The sequence below is a fragment of the Phocoena sinus genome, chromosome 10 (assembly GCF_008692025.1).
Source record: "Phocoena sinus isolate mPhoSin1 chromosome 10, mPhoSin1.pri, whole genome shotgun sequence".
NCBI lineage: Eukaryota > Metazoa > Chordata > Mammalia > Artiodactyla > Phocoenidae > Phocoena > Phocoena sinus.
Window position 1 is genome coordinate 46274348 of NC_045772.1, and position 24568 is coordinate 46298915.

Here is a 24568-nt window from a genome sequence, read left to right on the forward strand (position 1 = left end):
TTATTTATGGCCGCGTTGGGTATTCATTGCTGTGTGTGGGCTTTCTTTAGTTGCGGTGAGCAGGGGCTACTCTTCGTTGCAGAGTAGTAGTACTCTTCGCAGGCTTCTCATTGCGGTGGCTTCTCTTGTTGCAGAGCACGGGCTCTAGGCGCGCGGGCTTCAGTAATTGTGGTGCGTGGGCTCAGCAGTTGTGGCTCGCGGGCTCAGTAGTTGTGGCGCACAAGCTTCATTGCTCCGCGGCATGTGGGATCTTCCCGGACCAGGGCTCAAACCTGTGTCCCCTGAGTTGGCAGGTGGATTCTTAACCACTGTGCCACCAGGGAAGTCCCTGACAGGACCCTTTTAAAGGGGGAATAGACTTTGGGGCAAAAGTGGAAGCACAGGAGGCGACTACAGCAGTTCAAACAGGAGCTGCTGGTGTAACACAGCTGTGGTGGAGGAGGTAAGTGGTGGAATACGGTGGAGAAAAAAGAAGAATCCTACCTGGCAAACCATTTGTGTCAAGGTGAAACGCAGGTAGCCAACATTTCATATTTATGGTTATATTCTATATAACCCACATGCATTTGATTAGTTATCCAAAGTACTATATGTAAACTGAAGGACATGGTTTGCATAGGACCGTGCTATAAAAGAGTTGCTTATTGAATTAAGACAGACTCAGACTTGGTTGACGATCACAGGTGGCTTAACTGATCAGACTAAACTGACCAGGAACTGTTATTTCAGCCAAAATGTCCTTAACTATCCTGTTCATAGTCATGACTTCAACAGTACACTTTTTGAGTTCTAAAATCTAGCCTGAAAATGGGGGCTTATCGACTCTTACTGCTGCTATGTGATCGAGTAGCTTGATGGTTTCTGAGTCACTGACTTTGGAAATGAAAAGGAGAAAGTAAAAACGTTCTATTTATTTATTTTATTAGTTTAAATTATTGTTAGGGTAAATACCTTTCTGTTACATTTCCTGAATCATAGCTCACTTCACATGAATTGTTTTTCTTTTCTGGGCAAGGACTTTGAGAGCCACAGACTATATTCAGAACTATTCTGTATAACCACTGACCTGTGTTATCAGGGGAATTTGTCTTAAAACAAAGGAATTTATGACGGGCTATTAGTTATTCGTTGTGCTGGTGGAAGATATATCTCATTGTCCAAAACCACAATTTAAGGAAATCATTGCATCCTTCCCCTCATTTCTTTACCACGTGGGATGGTTTTAGCAGTTAAAAAATTAAATACATATAAACTATAGGGGAAAAAAGACTTTTATATAAATGAGTACACAAATAGTGAGAAGTGCACACACATCTTTCCTGTGAAGATTTGAACTAACAAATCTCTGGGCAACTACATTCCAACCCTTGAGACCCACATACCATTTGGCTGGAAGGTTTTGTTTTTTGTTTTCCTCTCTGTTTCTAAAATTATTTCACAGAAATGTCTCTTTCATCATCTTCATTTCTATAATAAGATACAACTTAATAGGAAAAACTTTTATATCTTTTTATATCACATAAAATTTTTTTTATCCTTAAAGATATCTCTCCATATAGAAGACTCAAATTGTCCTATCATTGTTAGTTTTGCTGACTTAACTGCCATAAAAAGTAAAAAAAAAAAAAAAAAAAATCAGTAAGTTACAGTAGACACATTCCTCTTCAGATAAATCAAATAAGCAGAGGTTTGGGTGTTGTAACAACCAACTAAAATATTTTTGAGAATGTATGTTTCTTTGAATCTCTACAGTAATTTGAATCTCTAAAGGGATCCAAGGGTTTTTTTGTTTGTTTTTGGTAGCTTCGTTTTGTAAAATGGTGGGATGAGAGCAAAGCACTCAAGTGTGGGCCCTGATTTCTCCTCTCTGGACTTTGGTCTGGAGGGAGAGAGGTGAGTGAACAAAATGGGATGAGCACTGAGAGTGGCAGAGGTACTTGACCCTGTTCTCTGATTGGGACCCTCGGGAAGATTACTGTGCAGGGAACCACGGTCCAACATCGGTCCCCTTGGCTGAGTAGTATTTTCAGAGGTAAGTGAAAGGGCCTGGTGAGTTTTAATAGGCTTTCCAGGTCATGTCTTCGAAGAACCCATTTGTCTTTTAACACTCAGTTTTTTTTTCTTTCCCTTTATGGCTTACATTTTCCTCACTATTAACTTGTTGCGAGACTTCACACAAGTCATTTAACTTCTCTGGACCTTATTTCACTTATTATTATTATTTTTGGCCATGCTGTGCAGCTTGCGGGATCTTAGTTCCCCAACCAGGGATTGAACCCCGGGCCACCACACTGAAGGTGCTGAGTCCTAACCACTGGACTGCCAGGGAATTCCCTTATTTCACTTACTTTTAAAAAATGATAGGGTTCTTCCACTAAAGTCTTTTTCTGCCCTACAATTGTTTTTGTTACACATAGATTTCCTCCTTACCTTCATTCTTTTCTCCCTTATCCTCCCTCCACCCATCTTTTTCTTCTTGTTTATTAAAATTTCTTTATTACACGTCACCAACATTTTAAAATCACTTTCTCATGCTTTATATCAGGAGGTAGATCAGAGGTTATTATGCCCATATTTTGAAGATACAGACACCAAAGTTCAGAAAAGCTTTATGTAAAATGAAAAACATCATCTCTTTCCTGATTTTGTGTAAGTGTAATCTAGTCCTTCCTTATGGAGCATGGAAGCTATCTAACAGTGGTGCTACTTAAATAATCAGAGCAAAATGAACTTGAATATGACAGCCCCTATGATTTAAAAGAAGACATTTCAGACTACTTAGCAATTTCATGCTGGCTCCTAGTAATTACTGCTTTATTTTCCAACTTTTACAAAGTACATGAGATCTAGAGGGCACACATTCTATACAAGCTAAATTAATTTGTATCAGAAATTTGGTAAGGGCTAACGTCAGGCTTAACGGTAGTAGTTTTTCCCCTTTTCCCATTCTTAAGATCTGTCTGTTTCCAGTTTTCTGGTACTATTTTCTGTCTTGTGGTTTCCCATATTAACTTCAGTGGCTCTGTTCCTATTTCTGAATTTCTTTTTACTCTTCTGATTTATAATTACCTGAATAATTGTAGTTAAACTATCACTTAAACATAAAATTTCTGAAATGTCAAAATGTTCCCACTTGAAGAAAAATTCTCCTAAGATAAAGTTAGCATAAACCATACTAATATTGTAATTAGTGACTTTCAAAAGACAAAGTGATGCGAGCAAATACACTAGTCCATTCAGATTGACTATTCATAATTCAATTCGATTGACTAAAGCTGGGCTCTGGGTTCCTGCATACAGGAGCCAGGAGTGAAGTGTGAGACACAAATAGGATGAAACTCATAGTCTGATGTAATCTCTTAATCTTGCCTCCACTGGCAGTTATGCATCATCACTGTAACCGGCTAAGTTCACCACGGTTAGGTTTGCTTTCCTAAGATGCCTGTGCTAGTTGGAAGGGCCCAGATACTGAGCATTTAACCCTCTGACATTCATCTTTGGTAAGGTTTGCTGAGGCCTATTCAGCAGGCTTGAATACAAGGATTGTGACAATCCACAGATCTTCTCAGGGTAGAAAAAAGTGTCTTTCTTAATACGCAAGAAATTGAGATTTAAAAAAACCCTTTCTCCCCCAATAAGTTAAGCATATCTAATTGGTCAAGTCCAGCCCCAAATCATTCCTTCTTAAACTGTGTATTTATGAACTGTCCATTTTGTTTTCCTAATTACATAAGATCAAAAACATCAGATTTCAATGTTTAAGGGCTAAGGCCACTGGCCTGAATAAGTGAACTCTTCAGGTCAACAGCGAGATCCTTTAGTGGTTATACGGCCCTATGGTTTCTTTAACCAAAGACTAATGAAGTTCAATTTTCAACTCCTTTGTGAAGTATTCCTAATTACCTCAGTCCGCAGTCAACTTTCCTATAGGTTATATTCTATACAATGCTGTCTATAAAGGTTCATTTTCTACCATTTTATATGTAGTCTACTTGATTTGATTATAGGCTCCTAAGGTCAAGAATCTTATTGCCTGCCTAGAGCAGGGAGCTGAATTAATATGTACTGATGGATCATTTGATCTTGTTTCCAAAGACAGTTGGCCATAGTGCTAGAGTTACTTCAGGTCTGGCCTAACTATTGCAAGATCGCTGGCTAGCCACTACATAAACAGATCAGAAACAGCTGAAGAATATTCCTTCTTCATTATGCATCAAATTTAAACTCAGCAATTTATCTGAGCACTTTCAACATGCCATGTACAGTCCTTTGGGTCACAAAAATAGTATGTACTTCTTGTAAAACAACTTACAAGTTCTAGGCACAATGTAAAGTACTTTATATACATTGTGTTATCTAGTGATTTTAAAAATCACATTAAACAAGTGACATGATTATTCATTCCCCTTTTACAAGGAAACTGGGCCTATTTGCTCATGCTTACGTAGAAAAGTTTACACAAGAGAATTTGGTTCAACCATAGCATTTGGGCTCCAATATTTGAGGTTTTAAACATAACTTTGGTCAAAAGTAGGTTGGTCTGGAGCTTGGGTTGATCAGGAGCAACCAATCTGAAATAGGAAAAACCCAAGGATGCAAGTGACTGCATTACTTGAGGTACTGACAATAAGAAAACCGTTGTTCACTGCCTCTTTTTTTTTTTAAATATTATTTTACAATCTACTTTTTATTTTTAATTATTTTTTTAATATTTTTGGCTGCATTGGGTCTTTGTTGCTGCACGTGGGCTTTCTCTAGTTGCAGTGAGCGGGGGCTACTCTTCGTTGCAGTGCGCAGGCTCTAGGTGCGCAGGCTTCAGTAGTTGTGGCACGTGGACTCAGTAGTGTGGCTTGCGGGCCCTAGAGCATAGGCTCAGTAGTTGCGGTGCAGGGCTTAGTTGCTCCGCGGCATGTGGGATCTTCCCGGACCAGGGCTTGAACCTGTGTCCCCTGCATTGGCAGGTGGATCCTTAACCACTGTGCCATCAGGGAAGCCCTGCTCCCTGCCTCTTATTCAAAGTCCTCCCATTGCCTTCCGGATCCTGTACAATCTTTCTGCTCTCATGACTATGGCTGGTTGTTTCCCTCTCTTCTTTCTAGCCCCTCAATTTTTTTTTTTTGAGTATAGTTGATTTACAATATTGTGTTAGTTTCAGATGTACAGCAAAGTGATTCAGTTATACGTATACATGCATATATATCACATATACATTCTTTTCAGGTTCTTTTCCCTTATAGGTTATTACAAAATATTGACTATAGTTCCCTGTGCTATACGGTAGGTCCTTATTGGTTATCTATTTTATATATAGTAATGTGTATCTGTTAATCCCAAACTCCTAATTTATCCCTCTCCCCACTTTCCCCTGTGGTAACCATAAGTTTGTTTTCTATGTCTGTGAGTCTATTTCTGTTTTGTATATAAGTTCATTTGTATCGTTTTTTTAAGGTTCCACATATAAGTGATACTATATGATATTTGTCTTTCTCTGTGTTCACCCCTCTTTTAAGGCTCATCCTCCAAACATAGATGTTCTTCAAGTTTCTGTCCTCACACCTGTCTTTCTTCCTTTATCTAGTGGCACTCAAAGTTTAGTGTGCATTGCCATTGTCTTAGGAGTCATCAAAAATTCAGATCCCCTGGCAGGCCCCAACTCAGGTTTAGTGACTTAGAGTTTCTGGGGGAAATGACTCAGGAATCTGCATTTTAATAAGCAGCCCAGGTGAGTTTACTATGGATAGAGACCCATACTGGGAAACAGAGCCTCTACCCTCTCTCAAAGTTCTCATCTGCTCCGGCACCTTCCGCAATCACCTCTTTGTAAACAACTTTCCAATCATTCTCTCTAGAACAGAATCATCACATTCCAGACTCACATTCCAACTTTGTTAGTGACATTCCCATTTGGATGTCCTGCTGGCACCGTGCACTTAGTAAACCCAGAACCAGACATCCTCTTGCCTCCAAATTATCAGTTATTCCCCTTGAATTCCCTGTTTCTATTGACAGTGCCTCACCTGTCTCCTAGCACCTAATGTTATAACCTTACTCAGAGTCATCTTGCACCTTCAGACTTCCTTTCAGTCCCTAGGTCCAGTCAACGATGAGTGCCTGACTCTCTTCCTCTGCTGTAAAGCTTCCATATATCCCAGTGGGTCCCAGCCCCCAGTAGAGCTTTAAAAGAATGATGTCTGGGTCTCCACTGAGACCCATTAAATCCGAATCTCTGGAAATGGGCCGTGGTAATTAGTAGTTTTAAAATTTCTCTGGGTGATTCTAATGCCTCTGCAAGGTGGGAAACTCTGAAGCAGTCATCACGGTTTCATACTGATAAGATCACCTAGAGACCTTCATGGTCTCCATCCCCGGAGACAATGATTCAATTGTTAATTATTGGGAGAATCAGGAGAGGTGATTAGTCAACAAATTTGAACAGTTATCCAGAGGAGACAGTAAGAACTTGAACTAGGTGGTGATGAAATAGAGTGAACAAATGGGAAAGACGATGCGGAATTATGAGCTTTAAGAATTGGAAACTGGCTGATACAGGAGGTGAGAAAGAATGACGGATGCAAAGGCAGTGACAGACACAGTGACCATAAGTTTGGATAATAAGAATGCTGATGGTGAGAAGCAAAGGCAGGAGTAAAATCTTGTTGTGGAGGATGGTTTGTGTGTTCATGAATGGATCTGGTTCTGCACTTGCTGAGTTTTAAAGTATTGGTGGGGTAGGTGGAGGTGTCACTTGGGTAGTGGAGGATTCTCAAAGTGTGGTCCCTAGATTTGCAGTATTTGTATCACCAGAGAATTTGTTATGAGTGCAAATTCTTGACATCCTCCCCTTCCACCTTCAACCTGCTGAAGAAACTCTGTGGCGGGGTCCAGCAATGTGCGGTTTCACAAGCACTGTAGGAGATTCTGATGTCACTAATATTCGAGAACAACTGGCCTAGAGTAGCAGTCCTTAAACTTCATCATGCATCAGAATCACCAGGAGAGCTTGTTAAAGGCAGTGTCCCGAGTTCAGAGTTCCTGATTCATTAGGCTGGGGTGGGGCACATGGGTTGGGGTTTGCGTTTCTCACAAGCTCACGTGTGGTGCCAATGCTGCTGGTCCAGGGACCACACTTTGAGAACCACTGGTCCAGCAGTCAAAGACAAAAGAGATCTCAGCTAGAAATATGGATTTGGGGGTCATCTACGTAACAGAGGTCGTTCAAATCTTGACTCTCTTTCCCAGACAACAGTAGTTATCTCCTAATGAGTTTGTAGCCTCCTAACAGGTCTCTCTGCTTCCGTAATACCCCAAGCTATTTTGCATACAAAAATCAGAGAAATCTTTATAAATCATAATCCTATTTATTGCACTAGCTGCATACAATCCTCCATGGCTTCCCATTGCTCTTATTTGAATTCTATACATAGCCTGATTGTTCCTGCATGATTTGGCCCCTGCCTTTCTCTCCAGCCCCATCCCCTGTCACCTCCCCTCCCTCTCACTCTGCTCTGGCCACCCTGATCTTCTTTCAGATCCACAAACATATCACTTTCTTTCCTACCTGAGGGCCTCTGCTCACACTATTCCCCTACTAGATACACTCTACCCTAGCTCTGCAGACCACCAACTCCCCTCACCCTCCTGAGCTCAGTTCAGATGTCACCTTCTTTGAGACACTTTCCCTCCTTGTCATCCCTTGTTACTTATTCTCTACTTAACCATGTTTGTGTTCTTTATCACTCTTGTCATAATCAGCAAATATCATCTGTGTTTGTTTCCTTGCTTATCATCTGTCTCCCCTGGAGTGGGGACTTCTTGACTGAACGAATGAAACGTAGAAAGTCATATTCATTCTTATGTCCCCACTGGCTAAATAAATACACGCTGAATGAATGAACTGAAGAGAACTGAGAAAGGAGGCAATCTAGGGAATGTCTATATGTTAGGGGTAGAGGAGAAAAGAAGGCTAAGGAGAAAAAGAGGAGGCAGAAAGGTAGGGCACTTTAAGAACCGTGCCCTAATCGCCATTACAATTGTATGTATTATATGTATATATATATAATATATACACACACACACACGCACACACACATATATACACACATATATGTAGATACACACATATATATACATACACACATATATATAGATACACATACATACACAAGGACAGATCTAAATCTCTATATCCAGCTGTATGAATAGACATTTGGAAGAGAACATAAAATAACACTAGAGAAAAAAAAGTTTCAAAGAGGCAGCATTTTTTCTTTTCTTATATTTTAAATTAATTCTTTAAAAAATTTTAATACAAATTTTAAAGGTAAAGAGGCAGCATTTTTTTTTTTGTGGTACGCGGGCCTCTTACTGCTGTGGCCTCTCCCGTTGTGGCGCACAGGCTCCGGACGTGCAGGCTCAGTGGCCATGGCTCACGGGCCCAGCCGCTCCACGGCATGTGGGATCTTCCTGGATCGGGGCACGAACCCGCGTCCCCTGCATCGGCAGGCGGACTCTCAACCACTGCGCCACCAGGGAAGCCCAGAGGCAGCATTTATAATCAATTACCAGATCTATGAAAAGGAGAGACTGAGCACTCTGACAAGGCCAAGGGTCAGGAAGATTATTTATGGGCAAGAAGGTGTTTTCATTTCACTAACACAATCCAATAGGTGAATTAGAGTTTACCAAAGTTCTTTCATCATCAATTCATTTGATCTTCAGACAAAAATCTCAAAAGACAGGCAGGACAGCTCTCACTCTTTTTAGCAACATGATGAGGAAGTAGAAGTAACAAGCATAGACTGTACTTTCAGGAAGTTTGGTGGTATTTCTCATTACTAATTTCATCTGAAATAATAGATATCTACTATTTATATAGAGATTCTTTAAGGTCAACCATAATATGAGCAAACAGTTCCAGGGAACAATAGTAACTTAAAAACAAACCTCCCTAGAGCATCTCAGGTTTCCTTCCTAAATCGAGTATTTGATTCCAATAGCATTAGAATCTGGGAAGATTTTAAAATAGTACTGGGAAACAAAGGCCTTTAACTTAGACTGTTTAAAATGGTAACAATTCATTTTTCCCTCTGGTTTAATCAAGCTGCCAATCTAAGTTTAAAGGAACTTGTACATGTCAGCATTAGGCACGATCTTTTAGTTCCTAACATCTGAACCACACTCTGATGGACCAAATGTGGGATTTATTATTTGTCCAAATAGCAAACATCAATGTGAAGTCCTTAGTAGAACTGAAGAAATAGAACTGGGAGAGATACTGTTGGAGAGAAATATAATTATTGCTCAGGATGTTCAAACTTGGTAAAAACTATCTGCACTGGTTGCCTATATCCGTTAAACCTCATGGTTGGAAACAGTTTTTCCTTCACAAATCCTGGATCCCTGGGATTACTCCAAAATCAAGCTCATGAAGTAGGAAAGAAGGAAGTGAGAATCCTCTTGAAAGTGTTTTCATTTCGCTAACACAACTCAATATGTAAATTATAGTTTACCAAAGTTCTTTCATCATCATTTCATTTGATCCTCAGAATCTCAAAACAGGCAAGGGTGGCTTTCACCATCATGCCCTGAGGCCCAGGGAGGTCAAGTGGATTATCCCCTAGTAAGTGGCAGAGTCAGGAGAGGAGTCCTGGGCTTGCTTCTGCTTCTAGGTACTGTGTTCTCCTCTCTACACAGCACACAGCCTAACCACACTCAGAGTTTTTTTTTTAGGAAAAAGGCTCTCTCTCTTCCTTGTGCTATCACGTTGCACCAGCAGGGCGTTTGGCCTGTGCATGCCTGGTCACCTTGCGGAGTCATAAAACAAAAATAACAAATAACAAACAAGACTTGAATGCACCAAGACATGTGACACAGGTAGTAAGTATTCCAGAAGGTCAGGAGGAAGAGAAGACTACCATTAATCGTGATGGCTTTAATTCTTCTTAAATATTTGCTCTACATAGCCACTTTCTCCAGGGTTACAATATATTTAAAAAATACATTAGGGATACCTCTAGGACTTTATTCATTCTTAGAGGATTTTGAAATACAGGACCAGTGATGGATGAGAGATGAATCATGACTGTCTACACAGCTTATGACATAGATGGATTAAACTAGGGAGATGGTAATTGGGCAATTAGAGCTAAGGGGAAGAGTGGTAACTTGGCTTTATTAATAGTGTTTTCTAAAAATTGAGTTTTGTGGTGGGAATTTTATTAATATCATTGAGAATATCAGTACCAGTTTCTGAATGAATGGATAAACAATAAAGCATAGAGATGAGCTGAGTAAACTGAACAAAAGAATACTTTCAGAACAGTTTAACATTTGAACAGTCTGTCATAACAACAGATACACACACACAACAACAGATACAACAACGGATGTAACACATACAATAACAGATATCTAAATGTCTGTTTCTAGCTGTATGGATGGTCATCTATTAGTTCACTTACTTATTATTAGGTCATTTATTTACTATAATATCTTATGGAAAAACCTGGACGAATTTTTTGGCCAACCCAATAGAATACTATATAAAACATGCTGCTTAAGTATATTTATGCATATGTAAAAATAATAACTAAGGTTTTGTTCCTGTTGAGTAATGTGAAATTCTGCACCTGAAAATTATGATGATACTTTTCTCAGAGCCAATATATGAGGGTAGTGAACAAATAACCTGAATATCTAATCTCTCCCTGCTGGGTAGACAGCTCTTTCTTGCTTTCTGTCTCACTCTTTTTCATTCCCTCACATATACCCAGACACAGACAGATGAACACACCTATCATTACGAAGCTCAGTTTAACAAGAGTTTAAAGTGTTCAGCTGTGCAGACCACTATACTAGGTACTATTGGGGAAAAGAAAAGCACAGATGAATGAAGAACAATTCCAAAGCCGCCTTCTGCTTTCCGAGTATGGCTTTGAAAGTGAATTTGAATCTTAGTTCTGACACTTATGTACTCCATTATCTTGGGTAAGTTCCTTGTTTTCTCTGTACTTGGTTTGTTTTTTTTTTATAATCTTGACGTGAGAATAATAATAATATCTACTTTTATGGGGTTGTTAAGAGGATTCAGTGGGATAATGTGTGCAAAACATTTTGAACAGTGCCTGTCACAGAGTAAGCTATTACTGTTGTCATTATAATTATATTATTATTTCGAAGATCTTATACTCCAGAAGAGGATACAGACTTAAACATAGCTGAGTCTAACGGAAACAATCAGCACATAACAAAGGCATGATCAAAATGCTCTGCTAGATGGGTGTGTGTGTTTAAACCCACAACACCCTAAATTTAGCCTTGGGAAGAAAGGAATAGACCAAGCAGAGTTGATCATTTTTCCAGGTTCTATAAATATTATCCCCTTTTGCCACTAAATGAATAATGATGTCTTCAAAACATCAGTTAGATGCAGCACAGAATTATATATGGGAAAGTGGTCTTGCTTTTAAATTCAGCAAGTTGGCCAGCTCGGCAGAGGGAATTTCAGAACAGAAGGAGGAAATGGAACGAATAGTCTTTAAAGGGTCCCATCTACTTCTGAAATTCTATGATTCCACGGTCAAGATACTTGATGGAGTTTCCAGAGACATAAAAATAAGGTAATTTGTAAAAATAGTCCTTTCAAATGGTAGTTCCCTCACCTTCTTTCCCCTATTTTTTTCTCTCGATTATCTTTTGAAGAACTGGTCTTGGATGAAAATTAACATTCACCTCATGAAGAAAGAGGAGTTATTCTGAATGAATTGGGTCACCAAGGGAGGAACTCTATTAAACAAAGTCCTTGGGGAAGTGAATTATTTATTGATTTGGTTTGTGGTCGAAAGCTGAGGTGTATGTTGAAGGAGAATGGAAGCCTTTTGCCATTGCATATTATAAGGAAATTAAAGAGAAAGGCAGTGGGAATGCATATTTTAGAAATATGGGGGTAAACAGGACTAAGTATTGTATATTAATTATGGTGAGAGAGGGCAGATGAGAAGAATGTAAACAAGAAAAAAAATGCTGATGTTTGAAATTTACTAAAAATAATCTAAAAATATTGGCTCATGTCAACTAAATGTGTTACTTTTTTCTGAGGCGGTGAACAAGTATAAGAAGCTCCTTTTACATGTTTTGCTTTCTCATTAGTTCATTCATTCATTCATCAAAAATGTATTGATTATTCATTACACACCACCCAAGACTAGGACAGACACGGTCCCAGTCCTGATGAGGGTTAAATTTTTAGCAACAGAAATGGCCAGAGAGAAAAGAGAAGAGGAGCCTGGACAACCCAAAGTGAAAATCCATTTTTTGAATAATAAAAACTTGCTGTATAATCTAGTAATCTAAGCTTTTTTACCATACTCCCCGATAACAATCTGGGCATGTTCAGCTGATTTCAGTAGTAAAATAATAACATTTGTGAGAAAGCTAACGCCATCAAAAATAAATATAGATCCAACTCTAAAGGGGAGAAATTTGAGAATATTATCCTCTTCAACAAAAATGATCAGTGTAGTGTAATTTGGTTGTGATGGATGGTTCTTTCCACCTCCCAAGGTGGATCGTGTGGTGCATCGACAATTTAAATGACTCCCCAAATTGGACCCGGACTCTAGGAATTATAAAAAGGGTATTTTCAAAAGAGATCATTGACTAAACAATTCCTTTAATCAACAGTCAGAGGATTTATTTAGCTGATGGTGCCAAACCTTTTTCATGAAGCCTGTGACGACGGTGCATCCCTCCCCTAAGTCCCCATCCCTCAAAAGAGTAAGAGGATCAAATGAATTTTTAAATGCAGATTTTGGTTTATAGAGTTCTTTTTCATCTTCTGGCAAGTGATTACCAGACTTAATCAAGATTCCTCTGTGTATCATTAGCTAATTTTAGCTTCCTCCTTTTTAAAAAAAATTGAATTTTATTTTTTTACAGTGAGTTTGGGAGAGACCAGTTTTCAGTCCTCTGTGGATTTCATGGTTTTCAGTTCAAGCCTTCAGGGAAGCTCAATTTAAAAGTAGGAAAACAGTAATTAAAAGTGATTAGGACAAGAAGTTTTGGTGCTATGAAATGAGGACTCAATTCTCCCTGTCATAAGCCAAACCAAGAGGCAATTTTTGGTTTTGATTATGGCTTTACTTGCAATTTTAATAAACATGAACCAGTATTCAAACTTCTAATATCCTGCTGCTTAACTATTTCCAAAGAGCTCTCCAGCTCTTTTAAACAGCTTTTGTTTTAAACTTTTAATTTGGTTGGCTCAGCCTCACCTTAGAAAGTTGTAGCTTCATGGTAAACCCTTTTATAAGTTGATTTCCAGAATCCTAAGCGATTCTTTCTTTTCCCCTCCCAGCTAAGTGTTTCCTCATGTGCCCAGATCGTTGGTGCTGACAGCTTTCCTGCCTTGTTTTATCTGGTTCTCACAGTAAGGACGAGAGACAAAGACAAGAACGTGTCCAGTGTTGACTAGATGCGGCACGACTCCGCTGATACTTACAGCTCCTCCAGGAAGCGGAGACCGTGCAGAGGATTCGGGGGAAGCTGACTGATGTTGTTCATACTCAGGTCTCTGGAGAGGAAGAGAGGCAGTGTGTGAGGAGCGGCGTCTGCCACCACAAGGCAGTCCAGCTGTTCAGTTCACACATTTGCAAGCAATACAGCCAAAGGAACTCGTTGTGTTGCTTGACAAATGAATCGCTCTTTTGCACGTTAAAATATATTCCTTTCCTCCCATGTCCCCCCCAACATCATGGGCTCTCAGTCAAATCAGAGACCCTAGGAGGAGCTGATACGGAATTCAAAATGATAGACCATTCATGGGCATGGTTGTAATTCTTCATGTTTAAAATGACCTGAGTAGACCAGCAAAGGGAACAGACATAACTCAACCACCCTAGACATAACTCAGCGTCGGGTCCTGCTTTAAATTTTGTGGCAAAGAGAAATGTCTTCACCATGCAATTCTGGAAGTCCTCTTTCTCTGGGACTATAAGCACCTTGTAAAAACAAATGTTTTGATTCAAAGAAACTTAAAAAAACAAAACAAAACAAGACAAAAAGCCTATTCCCTCCTTCGAACATGTTCCTTTTGCAGGTTCTCGGATTGCATTAAATAAGTGAAATGAACCATAAAACAAGGGTGTAATGCGATCCTGCTCTGTAGCACACTTCCTGCTGGGCCTGCACAGTAGTTCCTGGCACAGGAAACAACAAGCCACTTTGGGCAGAACTCAATCAATTTTTGTTTTAAGCGAAACTCCGTGTAATTAGATTTTATTGTTTTTACTTTTCTATTTCTTTACTGTCTCCCACATAATCCTACAGCATCACTGGTATATGCTGTCTGTATCTCAGAGGCCAAAAGACCAACTGATAGGCAGAGTCTACTCAAGACCAACTAAGACCGCATAACAGTCAGCTGAAGGTTGACTTGAAAAATGACGTGCTCAAACGCCAAGACTCAGAACTAATGCCATTATAATCTCAGAGCGGGTCTACATACTTAAAATTTATCTTGAGATAAGATAAGGAGCTTATTTTTATTTATTATTTTTAAAAAATGATTCAGTTGACATATAACATGGTATTAGTTTTAGGTGTACAACATAATGACATATGTACATATTGTGAAATGATTACCACAGTAAGTTTAGTTGACATTCATCACCACAGTTACAAAATTTGTTTTCTTGTGGTGAGAATTTTTAATATTTACTCTCTTTAGCAACTTTCAAATATACACTATTGTATTATAACTGCAGTCACTATGCTGTACATTACACCCCCAAGACTTATTTCTCGCATAACTGGAAATTTGTGTCTTTTGACCACCTATGCCAATTTCACCCAGGAGCTTTTATTTTATTTTTTTAACATCTTTATTGGAGTATAATTGCTTTACATTCTTGTGTTAGTTTCTGCTGTATAACAAAGTGAATCAGCCATACATATACATATACCCTTATCCCCGCCCTCTTGCATCTCCCTATCCCACCCCTCTAGGTGGTCACAAAGCACCGAGCTGATCTCCCTGTGCTATGCAGCTGCTTCCCACTAGCTATCTATTTAACATTTGGTAGTGTATATATGTCCATGCCACTCTCTCACTTCGTCACAGCTTACCCTTCCCTCTCCCCGTGTCCTCAAGTCCATTCTCTATGTGTGCGTCTTTATTCCTGTCCTGCCCCTAGGTTCATCAGAACCATTTTCTTTCTTTCTTTCTTTTTTTTTAGATTCCATATATATGTGTTAGCATATGGTATTTGTTTTTCTCTTTCTGACTTACTTCACTCTGTATCACAGACTCTAGGTCCGTCCACCTCACTACAAATAGCTCAATTTCATTTCTTTTTATGGCTGAGTAATATTCCATTGTATGTATGTGCCACATCTTCTTCATCCATTCGTCTGTCGATGGACACTTAGGTTGCTTCCCTGTCCTGGCTATTGTAAATAGAGCTGCCATGAACATTGTGGTACATGACTCTTTTTGAATTATGGTTTTCTCAGTGTATATGCCAAGTAGTGTCACCCAGGAGCTTTAAAAAAAATCCAGATTATTCTTGTTATTGAAGTGACCACAACCATTGCACCTAACCAGCAGATTTCAGTGTTGATAGCTTGATACCTTTATCAAATATTAACTTTTAATCAGTGGTGCCAAGAACTAAGGGATCATTCACTCTGTGCCTTTAAAAAGTCACGAGCATGTACAGGGAAGATAAAATATTTTGCTAAATGTTTTAGAGTATGGCAAACCCCCAGAGTTATTAATTTTAATATTTATTAATTTTAATTATTAATTTTAATATCATTGTTGGTAAACAATGATGTAGCTGAATAAAATGCTATATCCTCAAGCTAAAACTAAACAATGCTAAAAATATAGACTAAAAAAATTTGTATTGTCCATATATTCAAGATCTGATTTTTTCTTCCTGGCACTGTTTAGATAAGAGAGCCAGATAATTGATTCGCAATTTTAGTTCCCCGCGCAGATATTTCTCTGAAGTAGCAAGGTTGTTTAGTTCACTGAACAGGCATATATTAAACTAAACAATACAGTCTCTGGATTCCTTACAGTGTCTATATAATCTCTGCAAAGACTTGATATTTCTAAGGCATATTCACTTACTTTTAACTGATATCCCACTTATTTCCTAAAAGGACCGGGTGGTTTGCTTCTAGAGCATGTTTATTAGTAACTTAGATCAAACCAGTCTCAAGACAGCTGGTGTGGATAGCACTGACATTCCTCTCCTCTCCTATTTCCCTGTGTGATGTGCAAATCAGTCTGGGACAAACACTGATCTTGTCTATTGCAGAAAGCTCTAAATAGAACAAGGAAATTTATGTTTAAGGAGATTCATAAGCACTCCACATTATTTTACTATTTATTACCCTATTTCAGGCACCTGGAAGTGAAACTTGCATCAGCATTCACTCTCAGGGTTCCCCCTGGAGCATTTTTAGGGTGGAGCAGCAGAAAGAATACAGGCATTGTTAGTGTACAGTGTCTTGGGTTTGAATCCTGGCCTCCCCATGTGCTGGCTGCACGATCATGGGAAAATGAACCTCCCTGTTCAGGCTTCCTCGTATTTAAACAAGAGTGTTCCTACATTAATAGTTTCATACCCTATGATAGCTGTTTCCAGTCAGGAGGGAGAGACTTAATTTGCTTCTTGAAAAGGAGAGTACCTCCCTTTCCCAACAGGAAATTAATCACTTCTCCCTGTTACCTGACATTGTGGTTCCTCCCAGAAAATGAGCTCGTACGTTCGGCCCTCCATATCCGTGGGTTTCGCATCCCAGATTCAGACAGCTGATTGTATTCACTGAACTACACCATTTTACATAAGGGACTCGAGCATCCTCAGACTTTGGTATGCGCGGGGGCTCCTGGGACCAATCCCCCAGTCACACAGAGGGACGGCTGTATTGCTAAACCGACCCTTTACGACCTGTTTTCTAATATAGACTGTTTACTTTCTTTTTCTTTTCTTTTTTTTTTAATTGAAGTATTGTTAATTTACAATGTTGTGAAGGCGGTTTTCTTTTAAAGAGCTGCTAACAATGCAGATAAACCTATGGCACAAAATAACTTAATAATAACAATCTAAAGTAAAATGAAATAGACTTTTAAAACATGAATCCAAAGTGGGTAAGGTAAAAATCAGTCGCATTCACCTTTTCTCTTCTGTGTGCACCTTTTGCACTGATGTTCAAATGTAACACCGGTCTAGCTCAGTGCTTCCCCAGCTGTCCATGGTAAAAGACCAATGAAAAACAAGTTCTACTTTGCTGTGGACTTATATTTTTATAAAATTAATTAATAGAAAAGTGAGATAACACAAAGATATGCAAAATACAAGCCTCAATATTTTGTTATGTGACTTGACAGATTATTGAATTTCTGTGAAAGCTTCTAAACCTTTACTCTCAAATCCTTATCTGTTGTGGATTAGTAAAAAATAACCCTGGCCTGGGAGGGGTCCTCAGACCATGCCTTTTGGTGAGCAATGCTGTTCTTGCCTTCGTGTCAAGAAGGGCAAGACTTAAATTACTTTTAGCCAGTTCAACTTTGAGTAAAACATGATAGAATGAGAATGTTTGGCTGCTAGAGAGGACTGGCACTCAGCAGGGTGAGGTCGCCCACTTAAAAGGGAAGAAACTGAGGTTCACGGAGTTGAGAGGTCTCCAAGTCACTGTGCAGAATTTAATGGGAAAGCCCCTGGGCTGGTTTTTTGCTTTTCCTTTTTTCCAACAAATTTTCCACTCTGTATAAAAACATCCTCATTCTTACTCTTAAATTATTTTTTAAACTTTTCTGTTTTTTCTTCTGTAGTATTTTGGTCTTTCTGACCCCTGGAACACATATAACTTTTGCAGAATAAAGGGATCTTAAAATAGTTTCCAAATCTGTGCATTACTTACTTTTTAAACTATCATTTAAAAAAAGTCCCTATTTTGTACCACATTTGGCCCATGGTTCAGTTTCCTAAAATCAGTGAAGCAATGTAATGCACTTCTTTAATTTTTTTCATCTTTTGCCAAGATGTTGAAATTAATTTTGAAGAACTGGTCACTAGGTAAAAGGATTTCATCAGAAATGGAGGATTCATTGTGACAAGATGGTCAAATATGTTAAACCATTCTTCCCTGTCTCTGACCCAGCTCTTGTCTACACTGTGTTAATGACCACATCTAGAAATCTGGAATAGGATTTGCAAAGTTCCATGGGAGCAGCTGACTATCTACTGGAACCATTGCCGGAGCTTTAAAAAATATAGATGCCTGGGTCCCATCCCCAGAGTTTCTGAGTCAGTTGGTCCAGTATAGGCACTGGGATTTTAAAAAACTTCTCAGGTTATTTGAATGTTCAGCCAAGGCTGTGAACAGTGCTTAGGAATAACTCTTTCTAAATTTCTAGATGGGTGCTCTGAGTTCTACAACTCACTCAAAATTTAGGAGGCTAACTAAAGATATTGTTTCCTCTGGGTAGAGAGTTCCCCCCAAGCAGATAGTATCTTTCTCTTGAAAGTGTCTTTGTTGCTTGCAACTCTATTATTTATTTTTCTTCATGTGACAAAATATTAATTGAGCATTAGTTGTGGTCAGGTCTAGGAAGACAGTGGAGAAGAAATCTGAGTCATCTTCAACTTTTCCCTTTCCTGCTGTCCCTATGTCCCTAAGTCACCCAGTGTTAATTCTGCTGCAAAGCTTTCTCCTGCATCTGGCCTCACTTCTTCCTTCCTGGCTGCTACTTTTGGTCGGGTCCCTGCTCTGTTGATAACTGTTCTACTCTCCTGTTTACCGTGCCTCCTCATTCTAGGTCATCTTCTACACCAGGGCCAGAGAGGTCACCCTGAAAAGTCCATCCGATCATGTCACTCCACTCAGAGACATTGCTGGCCAATAAGAAAGGCATCCCCTCGGATGATTTGGAGAAGCGCTTCCCCTCTGGGAGGGGAGGGTGGTAAATTAAAGAAAAGGTCATTTGCCTCCTGCAGAAGCAGCCAGGGAGCAGAGTGAGTTGGGTGGCAAAGAGAGCTTGGCTTGGAGTTCAGCCCCCCATGGAGAGCTCCGGTGCCAGGTACAGCCTACACAACCACACCCAGCTGGGACTCCCCTGCCTGAGAACTTGGGCGGACTTCAGGCCTCTTAGAGGAACCAATGTCCCTACCTTCGTAGGCTCTTCACAACCTGGCCTAAAGCATGTTTCCACCTTGACCTTACGCCACCTTCCTCTCTGCAACATGTGTTCCAGTTACACTGAAATTCTTTCTGTTCCTCTTTGCATCTGTCTTTACCCATGTGATTCTCTTTCCCTAGAATGCATTATCCTCTCTATTTCCAAATGACTACTCCAGTGCTTAACAGACCCCCGTGTTTCAGACACAAACTCTTCTCTTTCCAGCTTAGTTGTTCTCTATTTCCACCTCTAGTCCTTGGATACTTCCAGGATCAAAGACTTGTCTTAGCCTAAGATCATACATTGATCTCCTGGATCACTATCTCACCATCACCCTGAACTGTCTTTTGTTTCCCACTACTGGCAAAACCCCAGCTCTGGGAGAAAACCGTAATTCATCTTCTCTTTTACTATCTCAGTGGACTGAGTGCCACTAGAAAAGAAAAACTCACAAATGTGCAGATTAGTTACTATATATTCATGGTCTTTGTGGGCTCTCTACACCGCTGCACAGTCCTGTTATTTGTTATGGCTCAGTTTACTCCTGCAGGGACTGCTGCCAACCTTCACTGCTTGCCTCAGACCCCTTAATGGACAGCCACTCCCATCATGGTCACCTTCCCTCTGACTTCGTGGAATTAACTGGGATTCTTTAGATCAAACACGACATAGGCCAAATTTTTGTCCTCTTTTGTCCCTTGCTTAAGATACCCACAGTTTTCTCTTGCTCATGGGTCCCATCTCCCCACCCCCAGGATGCTACAGCACATGATTTCATGAACAATTCCTTCTATTTCCTGCATTTTCAATTTCTTTCTCTTCCCTTTCAATGTATAAATGACTCAAGTCTTTTCCATGAGTAAAACAAACAAAAAACCAGATCTTACGATCTCATGTCTTCCTCTACCTGCTACCTAATCTTTCTCATTCCCTTTGGGGTTGTTTCTAAGTCTCCAGTTGTAGTCTCCACCTCCTATTCCCTTCTCAGCCCATAACACACAGGCTTCCAGCCCTACACGCCAATGAAACTGCTCTTGCCGTAGAAACAATGACCTCCATGTTGTCAAATCTAATGAACACATGACTTACTGGACCTCTCTCCTACACCAGACTCTCTTTCTGGAAGCTCTATACTTTATAGTTTCCAAGGCATCGTTCTGTCAGGATTCTTTCCCAACTTTCTATAGACTCTTTGTGGGATCATCTTCTATCTACCCCTTATGTGGCAGTATTCTCTGGAGCTCTACCCTTGGCCTAGTGTTCTGCAATCTCTGCCCTTTCTTCTTGGTGACTGTTACTTACTCTCACGGGTTTAAATATCACTTAGATGCCCATTACCCCCCAAAGCCATATTCCTCGTCTTAATGTTTCTCCTTCAGAATCATTTATCTAATTTCCTTCTGGATATGTCTGTTTACCAATCTTGCAGGAATGCACTGTGTCTAAAATGGAAATAATTATTTTCTATTCCGAACTCATTTCTTTTTCTGTGGGGCCAGTTTCTTGTTAATGCCACCACCATCTTCCTGTCAAAAAGCTCAAATCTTAGATCCTATTCAACTCTTCCTATTTTTCTTTTTTTATCCTCTCTGTCTATCCCTTTTTCTCTCTCCTAACTCTGTCCTCACTCTCTCTGACCCAGTCATCTGAAACTGCCTCCCAACTCTGTGGCTGCCTGCTTCCAGAAGCTTCCTGCGTCTTATCCTTTGAGGTCCACCCTCCGAATGGCAACTAGAGTGATCTATCCAAAAATGCAGAATGAGCCACCCTACTTAAAACTTTTCAATTCCTATCACCTCCCAGATGAAATCCCCATTTGTTAGTATTGCATACAAGCTCCACTGGGGAGCACACCAACCCTTTGTCACTCTGGCATATTGATTCTAATTCATCCTTCAAGACTCGGGTTGGGTGGGTGTCATCTCCTCCAGGAAGCCTTATCATATTTGTGTAAGTGATTTGCTCTCTGTCCTCCTGTGTCACCCCATACATTTAATGACATCATATTGAAATGATGTGTTCATGTGTCTGTCTCCTGCAGTAGGCTGTATTCCTCACGGTCAGTGGCCATTTTTTCATCACAGTACTCCTAGTATCTAGCCGCATGTTTGCATACAGAAGATACTCAGTGAATGTTGAATTGAACCCTCTTCTACTGCCTCTGTCCTATGAGTGAGCAGATGATCTTACCCAATCCATTAAAAAAAATCAGGTCTCTCGTCAAATGGCTACATAATCCTAACTGTGAGGCATGTAATCTTTTTGGTATAAAGCACTTTTGGGAACAAAACACACTTTGTGTTGTGCCCACCTTCCACAATGGCTTTTGCTCACAATTAGGGTTGTGGTTTCTCTTTTCAGTCAATCCTATTTGTTTTCTGTCCTAGGGATTCCTCAGAGATTGTCATCCATTGAAAGTCCCCTTCTACCCCCATTGCCCAAGTACATTTATGCTCATGTTTCTCCTCCCCTTCCCTCCCCCACTCCTTATACGCTTCTGCTCCTGCCTATATCCCCCCTCCTGTTCTTCCTCCTTCTTTTTATTCCTCTTCCTCCTTCCCCCTTCTTCTTCTTTTTTTAAAAATTTTTTACTGGAGTGTAGTTGGTTTACAATGTTGTGTTAGTTTCAGGTGTACAGTAAAGTGAATCCGTTATACATATAAATATATCCACTCTTTTTAAGACTCTTTTCCCATGTAGGTCATTACAGAGTAGTGAGTAGAGTTCCCTGTGCTACACAGTAGGGCCTTATTAGTTATCTATTTTATATATAGTAGTGCGTATATGTCAATCCCAAGCTCCCAATTTTCCCTCTTCTTCTTTCCTTCTACTTTTCCTTTTCTCCTCCTCTCCTGCAAAAATATCTACCCTTCTTATCATTTCTATGGATTTGTTGTGGGAGAGGCATGACTGCAGTAAGTATTTAGTCCACCATCTTAAAATCCAGCCATACTGTCTCTATTTGAGACTTGATACGTGAATCAGTGAACAGAGAGGCCATTCCTTATAGCGTGATTATTAAACAAAGAAAGCAACAACAACAAAGGTTCTTTAATCTCTGCCACAGTTGAAGACAAATATTTTCTTCTTTAGCAGCACCATGCAATTCCTATTTCTTCTAAGTACAATCATGTTAAATTTGTCTTGGGAGATCCAATAGCATTTAGCTTTTTGCCAGACACCTTTGTTAACAATGAATGGATCCAGGATGGAGACATTCCAGCACTTTTTAATTGATCACTTTTTAAATACATTTCTAGAGATAAGCCCTCCTGTGAACTTCAAAAGGAAAGGTGCAGGCTTGAGTAGCATTTTATGACAGTATGAATAATGTATGTCCAGATACTTTTCTCATGTTATTGTTTTTAACTCCAAAACAATGTATCTTTGAAAAATACTTTTTACTGAAGTATAACATATATGGGAAAAGGAATAAATCCTAACTGTCCAACCCACTGAATTTTCACAATGTGAACTCACCCTTGTAAACCAGCACAAATCACTGCTACCACCTCAGAAGCTTCTTAACTCACTGCTCCCCCCAAAAGGAACCAGTCTGCTGACTTCTAACATTTTATATTAATTTTGCTTGATTTTGATCTTTCTATAAATGGAATCATAAAGCATGTTTTTTTTTTAAAGACTACTTTTAAGAGCATTTTTAGGTTCACAGCAAAATTGAAAGTACAGATATTCCCTATATACCCCTTCCCCCTCCCCACATGTATAGTCTCCTGCCTTAACATCATTCCCCACCAGAGTGGTACATTTGTTACAACTGATGAACCTACTGATACACCATAATCACCCAAAGTCTGTAGTTTACGTTAGGGTTCACTCTTGGTGTTGTACATTCTATAGGTTTGGACAAATGTATAATGACATGTATCCAGCATTATAGTATCATACAGAGTATTTTCACAGCCCCCCAAATCCTCTGCGCTCCATCTATTCTTCCCTCCACCCCTGGCCTGCACAATCACTGATCTTTTTGCTGTCTCCATAGTTTTGCATTTTCCAGAATGTCATATAGTTTGACTCATACAGTATGTAGCCTTTTCAGATTGGCTTCTTTCACTTAGTAGTACAGAGAATAGCTTTTTGTGTTTTTCTAGCTTCTTTCCCTCATTTATGAGATTTATCCATGTGTTGCACGTAGCAATAGTTAATTCCTTCTCAATGCAATATGTGTCTCATTTTGTTGTTATACTACAATTTATTTATCTGCTGAACTATTGATGAACATTTGAGTTCTTTTCAGTTTGGGGCTATTATGAATGATGCTGCTATCAACATTCTTAAATATGCCTTTCCTTGGAAGTATATATAAGTGCATATCTGTTGGGTATATATCTAGGAGTGGAATGGCTGGGTCTAGGTATATATGTATCATATGTTCAGCTTTAATAAATCCTGCCAAATAGTTTGCTAAAGTGGCTACATTGATTCATACTCCCACCAGTAGTGTCTTAGAATTCCACTGGTTTCCATTTGTTATAGCCAAAATTGATATTATTCTTCTTTAAATCTTAGTTTGTTTTGGCTAAACGTATGCACAATGGTATCTCACTATGGTTTTAATTTGCATTTCCCTCATGTCTAAGAGAGTTGAGTGCCTTTTCATATGACTTTGACCAGCAGGATACCCTTTTTCTTGAAGTGCCAGAAGAATATTTTATTTGATGACCTTCAAATTAAAACTTATTTGTTGTAAAAAGTGAAGCTATACATTGATATATAAAGAGAAAGCTAATAATCTCCTTACTCCTCTTCTAATAGTATTTTCTTTCTGAGGTTTCAAAGTTGTTCTTTGAGATAGTTGAGGTGTAATAGTTAGGAGCATGTATTCTGGAGCTGTTTTGCCTTAGTTCAAGTCCTGGCTTTGCTATTTCTAAACTGAGTAACCTTGAGCAAGTTATTTAATAGCTCTGTGCCTCAGTTACCTAATCTGTGAAATAGACTTAATAATAGTATCTGCTTTATAGAATTGTTGTGAGAAATAATTGAGCTAATAATGTATGTAAAGTACTTAAAGCAGTATCTGGCACGTTATAAGCACTACATATTTGCTATCATTATTATTATAAAATAGAATCTCTTTTATGTTTTTACAAATTAAAACTCTTACCTACACAGATGTATCAAGAGCAGAGAAATGTTAGCTTACTGATATTTATGGTTATCCTGAAAAAAATCTCTTTAAAGTTACAGGATAATTTAAAAAATGTTTAGAGACAGTAGGCTTATGTTCTACTGGTCCCTTTGCTTTATTAATATTAATTTTTAATGGAAGCTTTGAAAAGACAGAGCCTCAAAGCTCTGTCAATAACAAGAGAAGAGATAGATACAGTTTTTGTGAGATCATTTATCTAAAAA

General features: G+C 39.2%; 1 protein-coding gene across 2 annotated transcripts in view; it reads right to left on the bottom strand.

The window, feature by feature from the left end:
* Positions 1-24568, bottom strand: part of LGR5 (leucine rich repeat containing G protein-coupled receptor 5) — a 120437-nt gene that overhangs the window by 49086 nt on the left and 46783 nt on the right. For both annotated transcript variants that reach the window (XM_032645039.1, XM_032645038.1), the window contains exon 2: positions 13499-13570. In XM_032645039.1, coding sequence (XP_032500930.1) covers positions 13499-13570 — 72 coding nt within the window. The remainder of the gene's footprint in view (positions 1-13498; positions 13571-24568) is intronic.